At 50.0% G+C, this 23,728-nt stretch overlaps 1 protein-coding gene across 3 annotated transcripts in view; it reads right to left on the reverse strand.

The window, feature by feature from the left end:
• Positions 1-399: 399 nt before the first annotated feature.
• Positions 400-23,728, reverse strand: part of RECK (reversion inducing cysteine rich protein with kazal motifs) — a 34,126-nt gene continuing 10,797 nt past the window's right edge. For 2 of the 3 annotated variants that reach the window (XM_064161276.1, XM_064161277.1), the window contains 15 exons: positions 16,203-16,236; positions 15,036-15,233; positions 14,114-14,381; positions 12,972-13,151; positions 11,835-12,047; positions 11,166-11,302; positions 10,196-10,336; positions 9,801-9,989; positions 8,156-8,278; positions 7,526-7,697; positions 6,084-6,276; positions 5,534-5,744; positions 4,505-4,578; positions 3,318-3,473; positions 400-1,581 (listed from right to left, as the gene is read on the reverse strand). In XM_064161276.1, coding sequence (XP_064017346.1) covers positions 1,366-1,581; positions 3,318-3,473; positions 4,505-4,578; positions 5,534-5,744; positions 6,084-6,276; positions 7,526-7,697; positions 8,156-8,278; positions 9,801-9,989; positions 10,196-10,336; positions 11,166-11,302; positions 11,835-12,047; positions 12,972-13,151; positions 14,114-14,381; positions 15,036-15,233; positions 16,203-16,236 — 2,505 coding nt within the window. In that variant the 3' untranslated portion in view covers positions 400-1,365. Of the gene's footprint in view, positions 1,582-3,317; positions 3,474-4,504; positions 4,579-5,533; positions 5,745-6,083; positions 6,277-7,525; positions 7,698-8,155; positions 8,279-9,800; positions 9,990-10,195; positions 10,337-11,165; positions 11,303-11,834; positions 12,048-12,971; positions 13,152-14,113; positions 14,382-15,035; positions 15,234-16,202; positions 16,237-22,306; positions 22,348-23,728 lie in introns of those variants that run through there. The other variant, XM_064161278.1, reaches the window with a different exon arrangement.

Consider the following 23,728-nt stretch of genomic DNA (forward strand, 5'->3'; position numbering starts at 1 on the left):
GCTGCTTGGGCTGATTCTTTTTCATTAAGACAAGATTCAGGGGTGTGTAAAAAAAAAAAAAAAACCCAACCAAGCAACAAACCAAATCCACAGCAGGTGTGGCCTGAAGCTCTTGGCTAATTTTCACACCATGGCACAGCTGTATGCTGTATACTGTATCTATATTCTTTGCACATGTATAATTCTTCTAAGCAGGCAAGGGATTGCTGCGGCTAACAGGCTCCATGTTTAAGTGATCCTGGCTCCTGCTCTGGGGTGGGGGGGAAGAAACTCATCCACCTGGATAGCAGAGACAAAGATGAATTTCACTGCAATGGGTTCTTAGTGTTGATGTGAGAGAGGAAAGAAAACATTTGCTGTTGCAGAGCTCCATGAAATTCCCAGGGAAACCAGACAAAGTGTAGTAAAATAGAAGGCTTTAATACTTGTGCCTTTAGCAGACTTAGCAGGGAATAATAGCTACAAAGATGCTACAAGAACAGCTCCAGGATGGTTCTAGTGCTTTCTCTCAAAGTTCAGCATTTTGGCAACAATCACTTCTGTGGTAATACTGACAGGAAATACTTCATGGTGGCTAAGGCCAGGTGCATAAAATACAACAGGTATTAAAACTTAGATAAAGGCCAAATCTCCTTAGGCAACAACATGCAAAGAACACAACACTTCAATGGCACTTAAATAGAGGTGCTGAGAGTCTTTATGGCTCTGCAGCCCAGGGAGGTGCTGACCTGTACAAAGCTCTCCCCAGAACATCTTTCTCCCCTTGCTGAGTCAGGATCAGAGCTTGATTGTCATCTCACAGCGCTGGGCCCGCAGCTCCTCACTGCTCCAAGTGAAGATGGCTACTGGAAGAGGCCCAAGGCCGCTTAGTTTCCTTCACAATAAAATATGGAAGCATATTTACAGGAGAACAAACTTCCATTTTTTGGTAATTAAGTAGCAGCAATTTGTTTCTTCCAAGGGTGATGGTTAAAGTAGGTGCCCTGTTTGTCGCCACTGCTGTGCAGGTGGAGGGTGCAAAATGCACCTTCTTCAGTGAACTCCAAACACTTTTGTTCATTGCTGAAAAAAGGCAACTCTCCAAGATCCCTTCTCCCAGAAATCACAAATCCATGGAGTCAGAACCTGGCACAGCATTCTCCCATTTCCAGGATCAATGGGAATGGATCTGAATTGTGCTGAAATAGGACCAAATGCCCAGGAATGAATCAAGAACAACCTCTGCCTGTTGTTCCAAACACTTCTGGCTCTTCACTGACCACTATTCACCCATTCTTGCACAGTTCTTGTTTCCTGGTTTAGTGACCAACCCCATGTCCTCCACAAGGTAGAGCACCGTGGCACTGATGCACCTTTCCTAAAGAGCTACATGGAAGGCACTAAAGCTAAGGAGGTGAGGAGGAGGCTGACGAGCAGGGAGTGCAGAGAAGGCCCCAGGTGAGCAGCAGGAGAGGAGATGCTGAAGGAGACCTGCACCTGAGAGGCGATGAGGGCTGACAGCGGCACGTGGGATGCCAGCGTGGGGCTGTCTGAGTTGATCAGCGACTCGATCTTCTCTGCCTCCTTGTTGCAGGCTTCAATCTGGGAAAGGAAAAAAAAAAAAACCACACTGCTTTTTTTGCTGCCTGAAAGGCCACTGCAGAATGTGGCTAGGGAGCAAAACTCAGGAAAGCAAACCTGAGCTGTTCTCACCAGCAGGTCAGGCTCTGAGCGTGCTGGGGAGTGTTTCCTAGAAATCACACTGGAGCCCTAATCACAGCTCCTGGTGCTGTGCTAGCCCTGGGGAGCAGCAAAGGAGAGAGGAGGGAGCTGCCTGCTCGCTGTCCTGCGTGATGCGGTGTGAGTGTTGGTGGCAAAAAGCTCATAGTGAATTGGAACTAAAACTGAGGACTTTATCTTGAGTGGCCAAGACTGCCTGGAGACTGCAGCTGGAGAGGTGTGGAGCTGGGGCTCTGGGGCTTTTTCTGCCAAGTCAAAGCAGGCTCCTCCCTTCTGTGGGAAAGGAGGAGAGGAGGTTCCAATCAGAATGGGTTGGAAGGGACCTCCAGAAGCCGCTCAGCTGGGACATCCTCCACTAGAGCAGGTTGCACAGAGCCCTGTCTAGCCTTACTTTGACCATCTCCAGGCATGGGGCCTGAGCCACCTCCCTGGTTAACCTCCTGCAGGGTTCCAGCAGCCTCCTGCTGCACAACTTGTCACTTACATCCACTCTCTTACCTGCTCTGCTCTCATCCCAAACCACTGCCCTGGGCCTGTCCCTGCAGCCCTTTGGGCACAGTCCCTCTGCAGCCTTCCTGTAGACCCTTCGGGCATTGGCAGGCAGCTCTGAGGTCTGACTGGAGCCTTCTTTCTCCAACCTGAACACCTCCAGCTCCCTCAGCCTGTGCCCTCAACAGAGCTGCTCCGGCCTCCTGATCATCTTCAGAGCCTCCTCTGGCCCCTCTCCATCAGGTCCATGTCCTTCCTGTGTTGAGGTCCCAATAGCTGGACACAGCCCTACAGGAGAGGTGTCCCCAGAGCAGAACAGAGGGGTAGAATTCACTCTTCCCATCTCTGTCCACACTGCTCTGGCTGCAGCCCAGGCTGCCCTTCAGGGCTGCAAGTTCAAACTGTCTACTCATGTTCAGTTCCCCACTAGCATGATAGCAAGCACAAATTTCTATCAGAAGATCCAATTTTGGACCTCCTACTGCAGGCCAGGAATCAATTTAGCACAAAGTCTCTTAAAAGGCTTTGGAAGCCACCTCTGGTGAGGGTTTAACATGACAACATCGGAAGGCCCAAGGCTCTGAAAGCTGGCCAGGCAAGACCACTGAGAACATCATCTCTGACATGCAAGGAGTTATGGCTCTTCTGCAGCTGTCCTCACTGGCCTTGCACAGGTTCAGCAGCACAAAGTCAAAAGGAAGCAACAGCTTCAGGCCAGTACCAAAGCTACGCACAGCCACAGCCTCGCTACTCCTGCTCTAGGCTGTTCCTGAGGAACCACTGCAAGAACTCTGAGCTGAACTTGCTGGTTCACCTTCAGAGTTTCTCACTGTCACCCCGGGGGGCATATTTGCTAGCATGAAGCAGCTGCCAGGCAGCAAGCTGGGCAGCTTACTGCGGTGTTAGTTCCTGTTTAGGTCCCAACAGCATTTTGGGATCTTCCAACACTTCTTCCCATGAGATGGGAAGCTCAGAGCAGCATGGGCAGATCTCCTTTGGTCTGCAGCTACACAAGAAAAGACATCCTTTTAAAACTGCTGTGTGGAGACAGTGAGGTGCACGCACGTGAAAATGAGGTGAAGCCCTGCTGGGTCACCAGCAGAACCTACCTGCAGTGGTTTGGGGTTCTGGTCCATAGGGATGATGAGGATCACAATCTCAGACTCTATGCTCAGGTACCCAAACACATCACACTGTGGCACTGAGACGTGCAGGCGGATCTTCTCCAGGATGTCCAGCACTGTGATGGGCTTTTTGTTTGTTACCTGGGAGAAAGCAAAGACTCATGGGGGTGGGGGCGTTGTCCAAACCACAATCTCCTCTTCAGATTTAATTGCTTGGGTGTCACACCAGACGATTCGTTTCAGCCATTAAACTACTGAGTGCTGATCTCTAGTGCAAGGCTAGATGGGTCCAAACCATCATCCCAGAACATGATTGTATGACTCCAGCAAAATCCTAAAACCAACCCCACAAAAACCTTAAAGGGAAAAACAATCTTCACTTGTGAGGTGAAGCATGGGTTTGCCAGGTGCTGTTCCCAGCTGCATAGGGAGCATGCATCATGCACCTCAAATCATCTAAGTGGTTCTCAGTCACAGCAGCTCATGCTCCTGTGCTGGGGAGCAAGACAGCTGGCTCTGTCCTGCCACCACTGGGCACGGGTGACATTTCCAGATCACTTCCTAACGGCCAGCTCAAAGCATTGTTTCCTCCTAAAGTCCTCTCTGCTCTGCTCTCTGTAGCTGACAAACAATGATTCAGTTGTAGGTGCTCAGGCTGTGTGAAAACTGCCACACCTTGAAGGCTTTTCTCCTTCCTCCAGGTCACTTCTGGATGTGCTGGACAGTAATGAAATCAGCATAAATATTTCCCTTCTGGTCAGTCTGTCCTGTTCTGTTTTGTAGCTTTAGCTGCAAGAAATCCATCCCCATCCTATTGCAGCTTTGTTCCTTTTAAGACCACTGGTGCAGACCCTTAACACATGGAACTCTTGGAGATCCAAGTGAACTACATGCATCAGGTGCCCCACAATGCTGCTTCTATGAGGTCTCTGAGGGGTTTCCTTGTCACGGCCCCAGTAAAATGCATCTGTCTTGCTTTGCATTGTCATTCAGTGCCTATACTTGAGGCTTAGAAATAAAGGGAAGTAAAAGCAGGATAAAGAATTAGCCAAATCCCACCCTATGTACTGAGAAATGATTTGGTTTTAGTGTGTTAACCTTGCAGGAGAGAGCCCACAGCAGCCTAACTCTCCCAGGTGCCATTTAAGATAGGGCAAGGTAAAGCTGTTTACCCTGGCAAAGGTGTCCAGCTTCTCTTTGTCGTACAGGATCCGCAGCATCCCGGCACACAGTGGGCAGCAGGCTCCTGTGCGAGTGAAAAACAGCTCGGAAAGAGAATCAAAAAGTCCTTCAAGTAAGCAGAGGCTAAAAGCTGAACAGCAACTGAGAATGACCACAGCAAAGCTACTGCTCATGTTTGCTAGCAGAACTCAACACTTCCACCACGGTTTAACGCTGAAAACACAACACCGGAGCCACCCCTGCCAACTAGCCCATGAAAAAGACCAAACCTGGCTCTAAAACCTTAGCTTCCCTGGCTTTGCTCATCACCTGGGGTTAGCTACTGTCTCATAAAGAAAGCATTTCTGTAGCAGCACAGCTCAAAATGGCACAGCTGCAAAACTGGTCCTGCATGCCTCACAGCACTGGAAATAACACAGCAGAGCACAGCAGAGGTTGGAAGGGACCTCTGCAGATCATCCAGCCCCACGGTATCTTACTCTGTCTTCTATTCAACTGCCACATTTGCTCTGCAGGTAAGTCTATTTTCACAACAGTTTGACATTCCAGTGCAGGACTGGCACAGGCTACCCAGGGAGGTGGTGGAGTCCCCATCCCTGGAGGTGTCCCAGAAACGTCTGGCCATGGCACTAGGGAACAGGGTTTGGTGGCCATGGAGGGGTTGAGTTGAGGCTTAGACTGGGTGGTCTCAGAGGGCTTTTCCAGCCCAAACAATTCTATGATTCTGTGGTGCCACAGATGATAAATCACTCATCTGATTCCCAGTGACATTCTGCCCTAGAACCAGTCCTTTGGGGGCAGCTGGAAGGGTCTAAAGACTGAAGGAGCAAGGCCTTTCCACTTTGGAATTCCTCAGAGGAGTCCTGACACTGGCTTGTCCTGGCCCTAAGTAAAGATCTCCACTCCATCTTTTCTCTTGGCTGTCCCGAAGACATTATGGGCTGTAAGAGACAGAAGCAGGCGTCCCTGCTCCAAATGGACCCCTCCCGCTGCAGCAGCCCTGCCTTGTGCTAACGTACCTGGTGCAAAGACTGGTTTGCAGCCGGCGGCAGCAAGCTGGGGGCATCTGACAAAGGCACACTCTGTGTGGAAGCCAAAGTCTGAGAGGACGCCCACGGCCTGGCAGTGCCCGGGGTAGTCCACGGCCACACGGTCGGCGTAGGCGGCGCAGACACTGCTGTAGGTCTCCCCATTGTGCCCACACACAGGCTCCACTGCCCTGCAGAACGGCTGCAACACAGAACCCTTCCAGATCAGTCTGGCCAGAGGCTTCAGAGACATGTTTACAGGAGGAAAGCCAAAGGTAAGGGGAGTTTGCTGCTTACACTGTCAGACACTCCAAAGCCTGAGAGATGTGCAAGAAGACAAGCTGTGGGACAGATGCTTGTGACCCACTTGTACAGCAGAGAAACAGCTGACAAAGCTCTGACTGGAACCGTGTGAGAGTGTTCTAGACAAGCTCAAATGGTGATCTGTTTAGAGGAGTACTTTCAGCGACAGATTTTGCAAGCCATAAAGCCCAGAGCAGAGAACAAAGGCTTGATACCCCATGCTGGAACCACTTCCTACCTGGCATGGTCCACGGTAGGCTAAACTCTTCCCTTTTTGGTACAAAGTGCACAGGTTGGCATGTTCCACATTGTCTGTGTCACAGGCAGGCTCCCGTGTCTGCTCACAGTTCAGCTGCCTGGGCACACATTCATGCTGGCTACATTCAAACTTCCCAAAGCTAGTCAAGCAAACTCGTTTCTTTGGTACACACCTGCACAAACCAGCAATAATTCTGTATCAGGCCACAAGCTTTTCGTCCTTCAGTCTCATAATAATCAGGGCAAACATTTCCAGTGAAACCTCCTCCAGGGCTGCAGAGCTAACCACAGTTCAGCAGAGCTGCAGGAACATTCTGAACAGCCCAGTCCATGTCTCACCACAGCCCTGCAACTAGCCCACACCACGCACAGCCAATGCACCTGGACGCAGCTGCAGTTTCCAATACAATTTGTCTTTAGCCAAATATTTTCCAATGGATCAACTTCTTACCTACTCCCAAGCTTCACTTCGTAAGAGCCCACTGGAGGAAAACTAGAGGAAGCACGAAAACAGTAAATTGCAAGAGAACAAGGTGATGTGGCAGAGGTCCGGGCTTGCCCTTCCTGGAGAAGGCAGTGGAAACAAGATGTGCCAGTTACAGACATCTACCTGGGCTCAGCACACTGTGTCCCACTCAGCCCTGGGGTGGCTGCAGATAAATGCAAACGTCCCCACCAGGACCAAGAGGATCAGGACCAGTGAGTCTGACCTGGGACCAGAAAGGCGTCTTTGGACCCTTGTGCTGGTGGCAGCTACCAGCCTCTTTTCCGCTCTTGACTTTTGTCCTTTCTCCCTTCACCCTTCCCTACCTATTGCACACCATTTCAGGGGCAAACAATGAAGTTTTACTGATGATTGAAGCAAACCCCCTGGCACGGTCGCCTGAGTGTTTTGCACTTCAAGGTCACAGCAGGCGAACCAGGAGCCCCCTGAGTGGACAGTGACAAAACCCCAGAGATTTTTCCAGGCAGTTTTCAGAAGATACTGACCTAATTCCTAGAGACTCCTAGAGGGATCAGTGCTTGCCTGCTCTGCAGACAAACAGCAAGGATTACTGACTCACTAAGCAAGACTGAGCCCACAGCTTGAATTCAAGGCACAGGGCTTTTTCAGGCAACTAGAAGCAGGTGTGAACCTAAGTAGTAAAACGACACTTGTGGCCACATCAGCCAAAGCTGCGTCTCTTTTACTGCTAGAGCTGAGAGCTGCATGATGACGTGAAACGATCTGGCACTACACAACTGGGACCAAGAACTGGCAGTTGCTAACCATGAGAAATAAAAAGCTGCTGGTTTTCAGCAGCAGCAGCTGCTTTTGCTGGTGCTCCCCAGAAGCAGGAGGTTACTACAGCACAGACCACGTCCAACAAACAGCTAAAACTGCTTTACAAGCAGATGATGCCAAGGAAAAACTGCTCTCACCTCTGATTTTTATTGCAGGGGCTGGGGTTACAGGGATCCTTGGACATACATGATCCAAACTCAAACTGGTTGTCCTGCAGCCCAACACAACGAGCTATGCAGGCGCTCGGGTAGGTGCGTCCGTTCTGACCACACACGGGCACAAACTGGTCTACGCAGTTACACGGCAACCCTGGGAAAGCAATGGGCAGAGGAGGAACCGTCAGCAGCCACCCCTGTGGCAGCGCACAGAGGGCACTAAGACAGCCCTGCCGCCCAGCAAGGGCAGAGACGTGCTCCACATTCAGGCACCTCCACAATTCTGTGGTGCTGGAGCACGTCCGCACTCCCCAGTAGCAAGAAGGGAAGTCTGTGTCCTTCTTCTCTGCTGACTCTCCTCAGCATTTTCACCCCTAACTCCATAACTCTTGCCCCAGTGGCTCTACCCTGGCTTTACCTACTTTTACCTACTACCTGAGGATTGATTTTTCAGCACTGCTTTTTTTTTTTCTTTCAAAGGGTTGTGTTTGCTCTGAAGGGCAAGTTGGCCACGAGAAGCAGTTGGAAGAGCACATTAGGTACTCTCCATCAGAGAGCTGCTCCTTGCTCTAAGAGCGCTGAGGCTGCAGCTTGCAGAGCCTGCGGAGATACCTGTGAACTTGCGGCGCTCGTCGTCAGAGCTGTGCTCCGTCAGGCACTGGCGTGAGGAGCAGATGAGGTCTCCAGCAAAGCAGGAGCAGACGTTGCAATCTATGGTAAAGGAGGTGCCATGGCCTTGGAAGGAATGAAGCAAAAGCATGTCACACACACAGAATCACACACAGAACTTTAGAGGCTGGAAGGGACCCCCCAGAGATGAAGTCCAACCCCTCTGCCAAGCAGCATCACCCAGGGTAGGTCACACAGGAATGCACCCAGGTGGGTTTGGAAAGTCTCCAGAGACAGGGACTCCACAGCCTCTCTGGGCAGCCTGCTCCAGGGCTCTGTCACTCCCACTGCAAAGAAGTTTCTCCTCATGCTGAGGTGAAACCTCTGTTCCAGTTTGTATCCATTGCTTCTTGGCTTACCGCTGTGCACCACCCAAAAGGGCTTGGCCCCCTCCACTTGACACCCATGCCTCAGATACTGATAGACATTGACCAGAGCTCCTCTCAGCCTTCTCTTCTCCAGACTAAACAGCCCCAGGTTTCTCAGTCTCTCTCCATAGGGGACATGCTCAAGTCCCCCATTCATCCTCATGCCTCTCTGTTGGACTCTCTCCAGCAGGCAAGAGTGGCCGCCTGGCCACACTTTTCCTGATGCCCCCCAGGACACCATTGGCTCTTTTTGCCACAAGGGCACGTTGCTGGCCCATGCAGAACTTGCTGCCCACCAGCACTCCAAGGTCTTTCTCCACAGAGCTGCTTTCCAGCAGGGCAGCCCCAGCCTGTACTGGTGCCTGTTGCTATTCATCCCCAGATGCAAAACCCTGCACTTCACTTCCTTAGTGCACATCTGCCAGAAGAGGACATACCCACACATAAGACACAAATGGGACATTTCCATTAGTGGTAGCTCCTGGGAATTCCCTCATTCAGGCTTTGTTTTCCCCATTGCAATTCCTCTCTTTTTCTAGATTTGAAGTTTTGAGCAGCAAAGTCTCTTCCTGTCTGTTTTTGATGATTAAAGAAGGAAGCAAGCACTTCCTCTTTTCAAAGCTGTTCTAACTTCTATTTTATTTCAGGCTTTTTTCCTTTTTTTCCCCCAGAACAATTTAAAGTCACAAAAAGGAAGAAAACAGAAGAAGTGGGAGACAAATTCTGGCTAGCAAGTTCTGTATCTTCATAAAGGCAGAGCTTCTGAAGATATGCATTCTTCTCCTGAAGTCATTTTACACAACACTGCCCAACTGTCAGCCACAGCCTCATACTGAATGCAGGACTCCTGCAGAACTCAGAGGATGCCTCTGCAGGTCCCAGAGAAGATCAGTTTGGTTTGCTTCATCCCTGCCTCCTCTCAGAACCTTCCCCCTCTTCAATCCCCAGAGCTTGCACTTTGGTTAAAGAATGATGTCCCAACAACACATCTCATGCAGGATTCCACTGACTGAGGCAGGCAGAATTCAGGATTTAAGTAGTGGAAGCCTCAGGCAGGAGTGAAACCAAAGAAGTGCTGTGTACAGGGATGAAGCACTGAAGTTTGTGTTTGCTGACAACTCTGCATTCAGATGCTCTGGGGGTGCCACTGTGTCACCTCCCAGTTCATCACTGAAGGAGCAGCTGGGGTATGAAGATAGAATTACTCTTCTCACACTTACTTTTTCTTTGTCCTCCAACAATGCAAGACTTTTGGAGGTCAACACACCTCATTTCCATGCAGTTTTCCAGCAATCCACTGTGTCCACAGGTACAAATCTTGTAGCAACCCACGTCGCCAGCCGAGGACGGAACCTGAATAAGTGTACCCTGGCGGACAATAAAATCTGAGGCCTCTCCCAGTTTGCAACCTGCACAAAGGACAAATTTTAGCTCTTAGTGCACACTTTGGCAAGTGCCACTACCAAAGGAACTGCCACTCCTTGATTTGAGGAAGAGCTCAGGTGCTCCTAAAGCAGCTTTGCCCTTGCCCATTTCCCAGAGGCAGCAAGAGGCAGCTACAGCAGAAACATGTGCAGGGCAATGTTCTGAGGCAGCTGCAGGAACCCACCCTTACCTGGCACACACAGGTATGGAAGGCACAGTTCTCCGGCCTGACATCCTTTCCTGTTGACTTCACACAGCTGGTTAGCTGCACACGGGTTTGGGTTACATGGATGTGTCACGTCCTCCACGATGCTGCCTAAAGAGCTTGGGCCTGGGAACAGAAAAGACAGCACCTGCACTGACTGGCGTCAGCGTTGCTCTGACCCAGCCAGATGGCAGTTCCTGCGCCCAGGAAAACCACAGGTTTGACAGCCCTGTGAAGCACTTTGCAGTTCTTTGAACCGTACCCATGAGAGCTCGACATGACAAAGTAGCTAACTTCAAAAGCTTAGTCCTTAATCCTGGAAATAAAGAACCAGATGATTCCTCACAGGCAAAATCTGCTTCCTCTGCCCTGCTTCCCCAGAGACCGCCTCAGGGATGCAAACTGGCAACGACCAGTAGCACTGGCAATGACCAGCAGCACTGGCAGCGACCTGCAAACAACCTGGCAACGACCAGCAGCACCCAAGAGAAGGCCCACAGTGGCTTGAAGCATATTTGATGTTTAAGCAGGGCTGCTGTCCTGGATGAACTTTGCTTCTGCTCTCCCTTTGACTCACTGGCAACCTTCTTCTGTTGCAAGAGTAAGGGAGGACAGCCAGGAAAAGCAGCAGCTGACTGGAAAGGCACACCCAAAGCTTCAATGCACTGTCTCTCTGGGAACAACTGTTTTGCAGAGGCAAGCTTTCAGTGGCAGCTCTTAGTGACCAGATTTTACTGTTTTCAGTTTCCAGGATTCTGAATCAGAAATACCAACATTTAATCTGGAAGAAGGGTCTAGACCAGATCAAACCTTTAAACCAAGAGAAGGTTTGAACCCCACAGTGAGAGATCAGCAATGGGAAGTAGTAAGCAGTCCTGGAAGTTATGAACAGCAGTGATAAGCATGTGAAGGCCCTTGGCTGCTAATTCTGTTGCACAGGTGTGCTGGCACTTACTCAGGTAAGTATCCAAGGGGATGCAGCTCTCCAAGTCATCTGTTGGCGACAGGAGCTCACAAATGCTTTCAGCTGAGTGGCCTTCAGGGAATTTATTATGATCTCCACATTTCCTCAGTATTTCCACACAATCTGATCTTAAGATCAAAATAAGCAGAAATTCATGAGCAGTATTTGGAGGAAAAAGGTCTCATATAAAGGAGATGTCTCCCCACATTCTTCACTTCCCCAAAGCCAGGACTTTCTCCATCTGGCTCACAACAGTCTGTTGGCACACACACAACACCCCTGCGTGCTACGTGTTCCACAAGGGGCAGGCACACACCTCTGGCACCAGGACAGGGCCTGTGGCACCAGGACAGGGCCTGCTGCGTGCACTGCTCCTCCTCTGGGCGCGGTGATCTCCATTTCCCACGGCATCACATCCAGCTGCTTTCCAAGCCCACGCACTTCCTGCACTTACCAATGTCTGCTGAGGCTGAACTCCATCTGACTCCCTCTGCTATGAACTGGCCTCTTTCCTACACCATCACCCACTTGCAAATTTTACTTTCTTTTTAAACAAGCTTCTTTTTCCCCAGACCCTTCTGTCAGCTGCTAATGACCAGCAGGTCTCGAAACCAAAGAGGGGGGAAGGTTTTCTATGAACAAAAGTGCCAAAATACTTACTTGCAGATAATGCTTCCTCTAGATTTGCTGTGGCAAGGTTTAATCTGCAGGGAGCAGGCAATTGCCTTCCACATTTCTGGCTGGCATTTCTTAATGTCAAGCACAGGAATGTTTATAAATGGCATCTTAATACTCCCTTTTTCCCAGAGCTTCATGTCATTCAAGGCCCCCTGGTCTGACTGAGTGTTGCAGCTCCTAAAAAGCTCTGTTGGTCTGAAAAGAAGAAGTGAAGCTATGGCACCTCTAGGAGAGACCACCACATACCTGACACTTCACACCACAGGGGTTCTACAACCCTGACACGGATCACTTTCTGTGCTAGAAGCACAAATCAAACCCACACACAGCTGAGTGAGATCACAATCGAGCTGAATTCTGTCTTTAAGGACAATAAGCTCTCTAAGGTTGGAACTCCCTTCTCACTTCCACCTACTGGACCGAAGGTCACTTACACTTTTCGTAGCGGAGAGAAGCTGAGTTAAAAGCAAATGTCTTGAACAGGCTGAGCATCTGTACAGATGTTTGTTGGTGCAGCACTAAAGCAAGCTGGTCTATTGTTGGTATTTGTGCAGGCTGTGTTTGTCACACAAGTAACACTCATGCTGCTGTGCACTGTTTCAAGGGACAGCTCTAACAGCTCAGAAAATTTTTGATGTTTTCATGAAACTTCAACTATTTAATCTGTAACTCTGCCATTACTGCCTCAGATACTGTTTAAATCATGCATTTTTCCCTCACAGTATAAAACTACAGAAACATCCCTGAAAGAAAAGGGGTTTTTAAAAGGGTAACATGCACATTCAACAAGCATTTAACCCTATGCATAATAGACAGCGACCCAGCCGTCAGGGCTCACTTGGCTGTGCAGCCAGCCAGAGTACTGGACAGGCTGCTGATGGATGCTGACACTTCACAAGCTCGTGTTAGCTTGTGCTCTTGTAAGTTTGGTTGTATCTCCTGTTAAACACACTTCCAAAAATTCACTCCAAAACAAACCTACTTATTGTTACAGTTCCCAAATATCTGCAGAAAGACAGCTCCATGCAATCTCAAAACAAGCCTGACACACATTTCACTTTATCTTTTACATCAAAGCACAGGAATTCCTTTACAAAATATTCAGTGTCTCTCTCCTACCTGTTATTAAAATTAGTGCAGTAAGTAAGATTTCTACAGCCCAGCTGACAAGGTTCTCGTACATCTGCTAAACAGGTCAACATGGAAACTTCAACTGCATTATACTCACAGAAGCGATCAAACTCTTGCCAGCTCTGTGAATTGCCCCAGCTCGTGCTATAAAGCTTAGTGCAGAGCTCTCTGAAAAACAATGACAGGCAGAGGAAGCAGAATTAGGAGAAGAGCAGTGGTTCAGACAGGGAGGAGCCTGCTGTTTCTTTGCTGTTGATTCACAAAGCCAACACCAACTGCGGGCCATTGGGTTGGTGCCCGTGGAGCCTGCAGGAGTATCCCAAGGTGGGGCTCGAAGCAAAGAGCTCCACGCCACTGCTTTCCCAGCTTTGCCTAAGAATGCTGGCATGTCTTTAGGCCAGCAAGCCTGGAAGACTTCAGGGTACAAAGCTGCAACATCCAGCAAAGGTGTAACAGCTGGAAGCCTGGACTAAGGATGCTGAGAGCTAACTATCCCAGCTGATTTTACCTGTAAGAAACGTAGGTTAGCATGATCGTGAACAATGTCTAATCCTCTCCTTAAGCTCCAGATCACAGAATCACACAATGTCAGGGGCTGCAAGGGACCTCCAAAGCTCATCCAGTCCAAACCCCTGCAACAGCAGGATCTCCTATGCCAGATCACACAGGAACACATCCAGGTGGGTTTGGAATACCTCCAGAAAGGAGAGGTGATACGCCCTCTTTTTTCTCTTTAATGCCTTCAGGAGCTCCTTACCCATCCAGCCTGGCTGCCTCCTTTGCCGGCTCATCTTCCGGCACATCAGTGCAGCCTGCTCCTGTGCCTCCAGGAGCTCTTTCTTGAAGCAAGTCCTGCCTTCCTGGACCCTTTTGTTTTTAAGGGCTCTTTTCCAAGGAACTTTCCAAGTTAGTTCCTTAAATAAGGTCCCTTCCAACCTGAGCCATTCTGCAATTCTCTGATCAGTGCTGGGCAGGATGTGAGCCTCATCTGATCACCCAGACCTGTGTTTTAACTAGTAGTTCACAGAGCTCTGGATTTGATGCACACAACAGTATGTGGCCAAGGCGCTGACATAAGACCAATTCTGAAGCATTCTCACATCTGGAAATGAGAGCAGAGAGCTACTGACCTACACATGGAGGAATTTGCTTTAGAACAGCAATGGAGCTTAGCCCCATCGAGGCCTGTAGAGGGTGGAGGGTGCACAGTAACTCCTGGGTGAACGGACCGTGAGCTCTCCAGGAAGCACTGCCAGAGTGGGTCCTGGGGCAGTGGCATGGTTTTACAGCCTTCTATCAGCCCATCCACGATTTCAAGCTCGGTTTTCATGGACATGAGAATTCTTTTACAAGCAGTCTGACAGGCATAGTCTTCTGCTCTATCACAGCAATACAAACCTGCAAAAGCATTAAAACCGTTAAGCACAGAGCAACCACCAAGACGCATGACACAACAGCCCTCAGGGAAAAAGTGCCATGAGGAAGCTTCCTTCCCTCCCCATGATCTCAGCTAACAGCAACTAACAAATAATGCACCTGCAAACAAAGGTTACCATTACAGAAATGCTGAGAGCGACAACACAGAAACGAGCAATACCACTGGTACAGTAGTCTAATAATCTAACACACAGTAATGTACTACAGTGGGAGGTTAGTCTGGGTGACCTTTGGAGATACCTTCCAACCCAAACCATTCTATGATTATATAACAGCCATCAGTCAGTGAGAGGGACATGCAAGGAGAGGAAATAAAACCACTTTAAAACCTCTACAACACCACTTTAGTAGTCTTTGAACTTACTGCAGAAACTTTTTGTTGTCGCTTTTGTATTTCCAAGTATTTCTAGATCATGCCTTTATTTTTAACCAAGATTGGGCCAGATGCTCCTTGAGGTCACTTCCAGCCTGGTATCCTATGGTAACATCCCATGGCCCAACACACAGCAAGAGAACAGCACACACCGAGGTGTTCAATCTACAAGTGCACAAACCCCTCAAGCACGTGCAGTGTTTTCTGCAGCTGTCAGCACAGAGGGGCTGTTTTATACTCACTGTCTGTAGGGTTTCTCATTGGGTAGGACTGTGTGTAGTTGTTCACACAGTGTATGAGCTGGGGGCTGATGGATGCACAGTAGTTCTCAACTGCTTTGATCTGCGAGGGGCCAGGAGAGGAGTCTGTGCGGAAGATGGCCTGGCAGTACTCGCGGCAGTTTGTGTGGTGCCCTGCATAGCTGCAGCAGACCGAGCCCACTGTGGAAACAGAGAGCAGAGAGGCTGTTGGCTCCTGCACACAGGCATGCCGAGATGAGCACGGTGTGCCAAAGCAGTTCTCATGGCGTTAGTCACAACGGGAAGAAGCTCTTCTGCGCTCTGTCAGAAGAACCTGTCTGTGACATGGCAGGGAACCCCTGTGACCAGCCAACTGCATCTGACTGATTGGCTGGAGAACATGTCCCTGAACCCAGCCTGAACTCAAGCTCCAGGCACCAGCAAGCCAACTGAATCTTATCTCCAGCTATTCTCTTCCTAAGGTACCAGACTGGTCCTGTAACTGAATTATTAGACAACTATTAATAAAGTACAAATAAATACAAGAGGAACTGTTAGACAGGTATGAACAGTGCACAAATAAATACCAGAGGAGTTAACAGGCCACACTGTGCAAATAGCTATGAGAGAATGGTTAGATAAATAGGTATGGTGCACTAATAAATACCAGAGGAGTTATTAGACAAATAGGAATAGTGTGCAAATGAATACAATAGCAGCATCCTGAAACTCATTAAACCCCCCAGAGAGCTGGCATGACCACTGACCCACTTCTCATCTTCTAAACATACTTTGGCTAGAATCAGTTCTGAGACACTGGTTTAATTTCATGTAGACAGACACCAGCAGGAAAACACTTGCATGGTGCAAGGCTTCTGGATTTAGGTTTTTTTACTTAACACATATGAAACAAAAAAAGCATAAGGTAAAGCTGAGCTTGTAAGCAATCATGAAAACAGGACAGAAAAAGGAATTGTACCCCAATTAAAACCTGGCACCATTTAGATGAGCAGCCCAAAGCCTCATCACTTGAGCAGGAAACCGTATGCATGGTTTGCCTCCGACTCCAGGTGATTTCTATGTGTGCACACCCACAGAATTCCCTATGTTTTAGAGGAAAGGAGGATAGAATGATGCAAAAGAAAAACAAGCTGTTCGTTGTATACTTACTTTCATTTCTGTTAATACAACTAAAGAGAGCATTCTGAAAACAAAACAAGAACAGTGTTACAAGGCAGAAAGCACCAGAGAAACACTTCAGCGGTCACTCATTCTTCACAACCAGCTCATAAATACAACTTGGCTGTTATTTGCTGCTAGCAGATTGGATCACTGCACAAAAATACTGAGAGTAGGAAACTGAAGGCCAGGGGTCGCCTGAGATGTGTGTGCACCCCTAGCAAAACAGATAAATACTCAAGCAGGCAAACAGCAAAGCCCTCCCTGGGCCAGCAGTCGCAGTAACAGGGTCTCCCCAAACGCCTTTTTTGTTCTTTTTTTATCCCTGCCACTACACCAAACCCAGCATGCTGCAGAGATGCAAACCGCAAATCTCAACAACTAAGTCAACCAGCAGACACCTCTGAAGTCAAAGCATGCCACGGGGTCCCTCAGAAGGTGCGGCTGGGGCGTACACAGCATGTTAAGTGACAGGAGGGAAAGGCACGCCCTGCTGCTCTGCTCCAGAGCACTCACAGTGCCATCGAAGACTCGCCGACCAGTCTGAGTTGTGAGGCACCTGTAAAGGTCACCAATCCACACCCCAGGCAGTCAGCAGGGACATCCTAACTCGAGCAGGCTGCTCAGAACCCCAAGCGACCTGCCCTGCAATGGTGCCAGGGATGGCGCACCGCAGTAGTTTAAAGCTAACCTTCTGCTCTGGTTCTGAATCGTAAACAGGAGACAGGAAAACCCCAAAGACGCTGAACAGAAAAACAGCAGTGAAAAGGTGACTATAAGAGGACACCGGATGCAGAAGCAAGCAGCCGAAGTCTGCAGCACTGCCCTGGCCTGCTGGCCAGCGTGCAGCCCGCGGTGCCAGCCGTTCTCCCTGCGCGCTGCGCACAGCCGGGCTGTCCCTGCGCACAGCTGGGCTGTCCCCGAGCACGGCTGGGTTATCCCTGCGCACGGCTGGGTTACCCCTGCGCACGGCTGGGTTATCCCCGAGCACGGCTGGGTTACCCCTGCGCACGGCTGGGTTATCCCTGCGCACGGCTGGGTTATCCCCGAGCACGGCTGGGTTATCCCCGAGCACGGCTGGGTTATCCCCGAGCACGGCTGGGTTATCCCCGAGCACGGCTGGGTTAACCCCGAGCACGGCTGGGCTATCCCTGCGCACGGCTGGGTTATCCCCGAGCGCGGCTGGGTTATCCCCGAGCACGGCTGGGTTATCCCCGAGCACGGCTGGGCTATCCCTGCGCACGGCTGGGTTATCCCCGAGCGCGGCTGGGTTATCCCCGAGCGCGGCTGGGCTATCCCTGCGCACGGCTGGGTTATCCCCGAGCACGGCTGGGTTATCCCCGAGCACGGCTGGGTTATCCCCGAGCACGGCTGGGTTATCCCCGAGCACGGCTGGGTTATCCCCGAGCACGGCTGGGTTATCCCTGCGCACGGCTGGGTTATCCCCGAGCACGGCTGGGTTATCCCCGCGCACGGCTGGGTTATCCCCGAGCACGGCTGGGTTATCCCTGCGCACGGCTGGGTTATCCCCGAGCACGGCTGGGTTATCCCCGAGCACGGCTGGGTTATCCCCGAGCACGGCTGGGCTGTCCCTGGCTGAGCAGGCAGCCGCAGCGGGGACTGCTTTCTCCCTGGGCGAGAGCCGTCCCTTCGCTCCCTTGTCCAGGGGCGCAGTTTGAGGGGATCCGCCGGCAGTACTGCCGAAGGGTGGACAGCTGTGAACATGTGTAAACACATTCTGTACACATTCGTTGTGTTCTATACTCTGCGATCCTGGCTTTGCTGTACCTACAGATTCATTCTGCTTCCACACCTTCTGAGCTAGTCTGGTGATTTTATTTTGGGGGTAATCTCAATCCCACCACAGGCATCGATCACCGCTCTGGGCAACCTGGGTCAGGCTCTCACCACTCTCAGCGTAACAAATCTCTTCTTTCTCTCCAGTCTGATTTTCCCTCTTTGAACCCAAACCATCCCCTCGTGTGCTGTCACAACAGGCCCTGCTCAAAAGTCTGTCCCCAGCTTTCTGATCGACCCTTTATGCACTGCAAGGCCACCAGAAGGCTGAACAACCCTGACTCTATCAGCCTGGCCTCACAGCAGAGGCTTCCAGCCCTGCCAGCACTGCTGTGGCCTCCACTCCAGCAGGACCTGCCCGTGCTGAGGACTCCAGAGCTGGATGCATTACTCCAGGTGGGGACACAGCAGAGCAGAGCAGAGGGGCAGAATCCCCTCCACCAAGACTACTGGACACCTGAAATCCTGACCCACAGCCAGCAGACCTCACAAAGCCTCCAGTTCTTTCTCTGCAGTGCTCCTCACTGAGTGGATGCGTTCCAACAGAGAATTCTACAACCCTGCTTCCCTTTTGGAATGTTCCATAAGCACCCAAACAAAAACCTGATTCTTTTTAAGTACTGCTCTTCATTTTCACTGCGATCTCCACCCTCGTTGTTCTTGTGCTCCTAAAAGCAAACGCATCGCAACGGGGGCTGGCTCTGTGTGAATTAGCACTCAGAGCCAGCAGCCTGCCTGCACAGCCAGCTCTGATGAAAATGTGAAGAGCCAAGGAGTTTACTGCACCAAGAGATGGCAGATTCACATTGTAACTTACATCTGAAAAGCCTCAGCCTCTGACGTGTCAGTTTGAATCCTGCCACTAAGCATTTTATTCTCTGCTGCAACTTCCAATGTTTCAATAATGAGCTGCAGCCTCCCAGTTGCTCACTGTGCCATGTAAACCACAGTGCCAGAACACTGTCCTCTAGCCTCCCAGCTACGCCGTGTGGTTCTGGACAGTGAAATATGGTACCAGTCAAACACAAGATCTAAAGGGGACAACACTGTCAGCATCAACACTTCCTTCTCTGTGCAGCCAGATTCATGTAAGCCGCAGGCAAACCACAGAACATGGCACTGTGAGAACAGCCCCAGGAGAGCAAACCCAAAAGGTGAGCTCCTTCCCTGTGCACACCAGCTGCTTGTCATTTCAGTGCCCGTACATAAAAGGACAGATCTGCTGAGAACACCTCCCACACAACTTCAGAAGCCTACTTCTGCTCTTGGTGTGGGCCTGGAGAATTGCTGATTGCCCACAAAGGACAGGTGCAGATGTAGCTGTCTGCAGCTATACAGACAAGAGAGGATCTTAAAAATAACAGTCATGGAGTCACAGAATCAGTCAGAGTTGGAAGGGACCACAAGGATCAGCCAGTTCCAACGCCCCTGCCATGGGCAGGGACACCCTACCCTAGAGCAGGCTGCGCACAGCCTCAGCCAGCCTGGCCTCAAACACCTCCAGCCATGGGGCCTCAACCACCTCCCTGGGCAACCCCTGCCAGCCTCTCATCATTCTCATGCTGAACAACTTCCTCCTCACCTCCACTCTGACTCTCCCCACCCCCAGCTTTGATCCATTCCCCCCAGCCCTGGCACTCCCTGACAGCCTAAAAAGTCCCTCCCCAGCTTTTTTGTAGGCCCCCTTCAGATCCTGGAAGGCCACAAGAAGGCCTCCTCTGCTCCAGCCTGCACAGCCCCAACTCTTTCAGTCTGTGATCACAGCAGAGCTGCTGCAGCCTCTGAGCATCCTCCTGGCCCTGCTCCAGACACACTCCAGCACCTCCACAGCCCTCTTGTCCCAGGGGCTCCAGAACTGGATGCAGGACTCCAGCTGGGATCTCACCGGAGCGGAGCAGAGGGGGAGAATCATTTCCCTCTCCCTGCTGGCATAATAGGTGAGTGTGTGATCACCTGCTGGTAAATACAGCTGCTAACAGCATTAGACTGAAGGTCTGACCTGGGTAACTGACCATCACCTCATCACAGAACACAGAGCTGAAGCCCATCTCTAGTGAAGCACCACTCACATTTCAGAATCAACATTTTTCCTGCCCACTCAGTCTTGCTTCTGAACTCTTTGGTGAACAGCAGAAGAGAAAGGCAGCAAACATAGAAAAACAGAGGTACAGGCAAGGAAAAACAGAAGAAACCAAAAGCCACCAAGGAAAAGAGCAGAAAGGGATGTTCTCTCTAAAAGAGGAACTAAGCCATCCAGGCCTAGGAAAATGAGGGAATAAAGGCAATACTGTGTGCACACAGAGCCCAACAGTCTGTGTTCAGCTTGTATTAAAATATGAAGTGAATCAATACTGGAATTGATATAGTTGTATTTGTGCATTAATCTCATCTGCCAGGTTTCTCCTCTCCTAAAAGGCAGCGCTGCTGAGGCTGGCGATCCAAGCCAGTGAGGCTGGAAGTGGCAGGCAGACACAGGGAACATAACCATGTCAGAGACCTTTTGGTGTTATGGGAACTGAGAACAGCAATGGAAGTTGCTCCAGCAGAAAACGTGGCCCAGTTTCCTCACCAGAAGCTCCCTGAAGCAAGATTTCAGCCAGTACTGCAGGACCTAACTGGTTTCGCTCTTTTTGGAGCTCATCAGCTGCAGGTAACGGCCCAAAGCCCCAGACGCCTGCCCACAGAGAGCAGACACCTTGCCAAGGCACTGTGAGGCATGCCTTCATGCTCTAAGCACATGGCTTGTCTTTGGAGGGAGAGTGGCAGCAAAGCTGTTCTTTCACACCACAAATTAAGACTATTTGCTAAAAAATAGCATTATTTTCCTCCCTGGAGGTAGTGTTGGCTTCTGTGTTGACTCTGGCAGGAAAACAAGCTGAGTGCTGCTGCCTTGGGCAACCTAACCCTGATGTTGAATGACTGCAGATCCCAGCCAATTAAGGCCATCTTCATTTAGAAGTCTAACCTAGAGTTAACAAACACACTAAGAAACAGTCTGAGAAAAGCAAAGTCCTGTTAACCTCTCCTTAACTTCATTTTCTTGAAGTTTGTCAACAGAAGCTAAGGTAGCAAGTAACATGCTAAGGTTTAGTGCAGTCTGCTGAAGCTTCAGACAATGGTGCACATCTGCTGATCCTGCTCTGGCAGAGAAGTTGGACCCGATGATCTCCAGAGGTTCCTTTCAACCCCTAACATCCTGTGATCCATCAAAAACTTTAATCACCTGCAGCCATTACAAGGTCAAGATTTCCCTCAGTGATGTAAACCAGCAAAGTGAGAATCTTGCACAGTGAGGTAGAACAAAATCCCTGCAACTTAAATTTGTGCAAGGTTAAGCACTCTATCCACCTTCTCTGAAAAGCAGAGACAAAAAGAATCAGCACATGACAACTGTGTTAGCTACAGCACCAAACACATGGTCAGAGCCCACCCTGAACTCATTAAGCAGTACTTCCAGAATCCACACACAGCCGCATGCCTTCAGATTTGGTTAAAGTCATTTTGGAAGCTTCTCCTGAACAGTGTCCTGCACAGCTCCTCCAGTGCTGAGCTGCTGTCTCTCAGCACCCCACAGAAGTGCTAGAGCCTGCTGACTGGGCTCTTCAGGCAGGGTGATCAGTGGCCAGCAGTCACTAAAATCTCCGTGTAAGGCAGGACCATTACCCTGGTTACGATCAAACAAGCCAGCGTTGAAGCACAGTGAACCTCTGCTACAACTCTTGAGGCTGCAGGCACTGCCTTAGAAGTTTCTGTATTTAAGAACAGCAGAACATAAAGTTAGATGAAACTAAACTGTGCTGACATCTGTGAGAGCAAAAATACCTTCATACAAGGCCATCCAAAGTGCTGACTACTGTGTGTTAAAATCAGCTTTCAGAGCAGAAGCCAAGTGCCTGGTCACAGTTTCAGTTACATCTTGGCTCCAAGGCTGCTGAGAGGAGTGCTCGGCTGCAGCAGGGCTCTCAGACTGCCTCCTAACCAGAGCAGTCTGGACGCCTTCCTTAGCACACGTGAGACGAGAACTGGGGCTCCCGATGTGCAGAGGGCAGCTAAGCAGCACAGGGGCTCCCAGACAAGTCAGTGCAACCCACTCCTTGCACAGAAAGAAAGTAAAGCCTTTCCAGCCTATTGCAAGCTTTGCTACTTTGAGTTACTCCTCTGACCACGCATGTCCAGGCACTCTTCAAAAAGAACTGAGCCTCAGCTTTACACAGAACTTTTAAAAACAGGAAACCCATAAAATGCTACATACAACCTACAGTCTCCACTTTGTTCTTCTTCCTTTGACTATTACCTACCTTCTCCTTTCAGAGCAAGATGAACAGGATAGCAGAAAGCTGGAAGTAGTAGCAAAAGATAAGAGTTGAGATGCACAGAACTGGAGAAAAAATCAAGACAACCAAATGAGTTTACCTGAGAGCAGATGGGGTGAAAAAGAACTTCCAGAACAACATTTTTCACACAAAGAACATTTCAGCAATGCTCAAAAACACTCAGCAAGGGTTTTCTTTAATTTCTGTAGTGTCACTTCAAAATAAAACCTGTCCACTAGGACACACAGCCTGAAGTGCACTGATCAACCCCCCCAGCTCATTACAGCATGCTCCACTTCTAAACCGTGTGAAATTTCCAGAGCAGAGAGAAATTTCCACAGGCTTCACAAGTACTTGCAGCACAGCAGGTGCAGAGGCACCTGAGTGGCAGCAAAAGCAGCTGCAGTGACTCGTGACAAGCTGGCACATCAGCGCTCAAGGCTTTCTGCTGCTGTCCAACCTGAAACTCCACTTAGCAGTTCCAAACCTGGTGGCACCTCCAGCTCAAAGCTTGAGGTGTTTGCTCAGCTCTGAGCCCTGTGCCCTACCCTGCAAGACTTACCTCAGTCTCCATGCTCACTTCCCAGCTTAGTGGAAAGCTGAGGAGTAACTCATGAAGCCACTTCCCTAATCTTCGGAGGTGACAGAGAAGAACCATGCCCAGTGCAGTTAACTACTGCAAGAAGCCTGTCAAAATCCCCCAGGAAGTCCTTCTATGAGGGTGAGTGAGCTCTGGGAGCTGGGGAGCTATGAGAGTGTTCAGAGAGGGAATACTGCATATTCCTAATTCAGCTACTTCCCACTTACATGTCCTGGTACTCATCTCTTCAATACCTCAGCAACAGGCTGGAGAAGTTGTGAGCAAGCTCCATTACCTGTACTGTAAGCTCTTTCTCAGCCTGCATCCTCATTTCTAGTGAGTGAAGCATGAATTCTTAATCACCCACTGAGTAGGCACAACAGCCATTTGTAGTGATCCACAGGCTTTCTGACCATGCCCCTTCAGTTTTAACCAGCCATTCCCTTCCCAGGTCTCAGTTTCTTCCCCAGCCAAGTACAGAGGGTGGTTCTGGTCACTGACATCAAAGCTCCTGAGACTACAGAGAGGGCAGGACACATGCGCCAAAGCAGCTAGAAACACTCTGAGGAGAAAGAATGGCTAGGGTGCCAACAAGCTAGGTGTCCCAGGAGAAGTTCAAGGAAGTTGCTAGGTCTTGTAGAGGAAAAATTAGAGAGGCAAAAGCCCACTTGGAGCTCAGGCTGGCCACGGCTGTCAAGGAAAATAAAAAGTGTTTCTTTAAATATCTGAATGGCAGAGAAGGGCCAAGGACAAGCTCCAGTCCTTATCAGATAGAGAGGGGAACATAGTGACAAAGGATGAGGAAAAGGCAGAGGTGCTTAACACCT

This window comes from Pogoniulus pusillus, chromosome 21 (assembly GCF_015220805.1).
Source record: "Pogoniulus pusillus isolate bPogPus1 chromosome 21, bPogPus1.pri, whole genome shotgun sequence".
NCBI lineage: Eukaryota > Metazoa > Chordata > Aves > Piciformes > Lybiidae > Pogoniulus > Pogoniulus pusillus.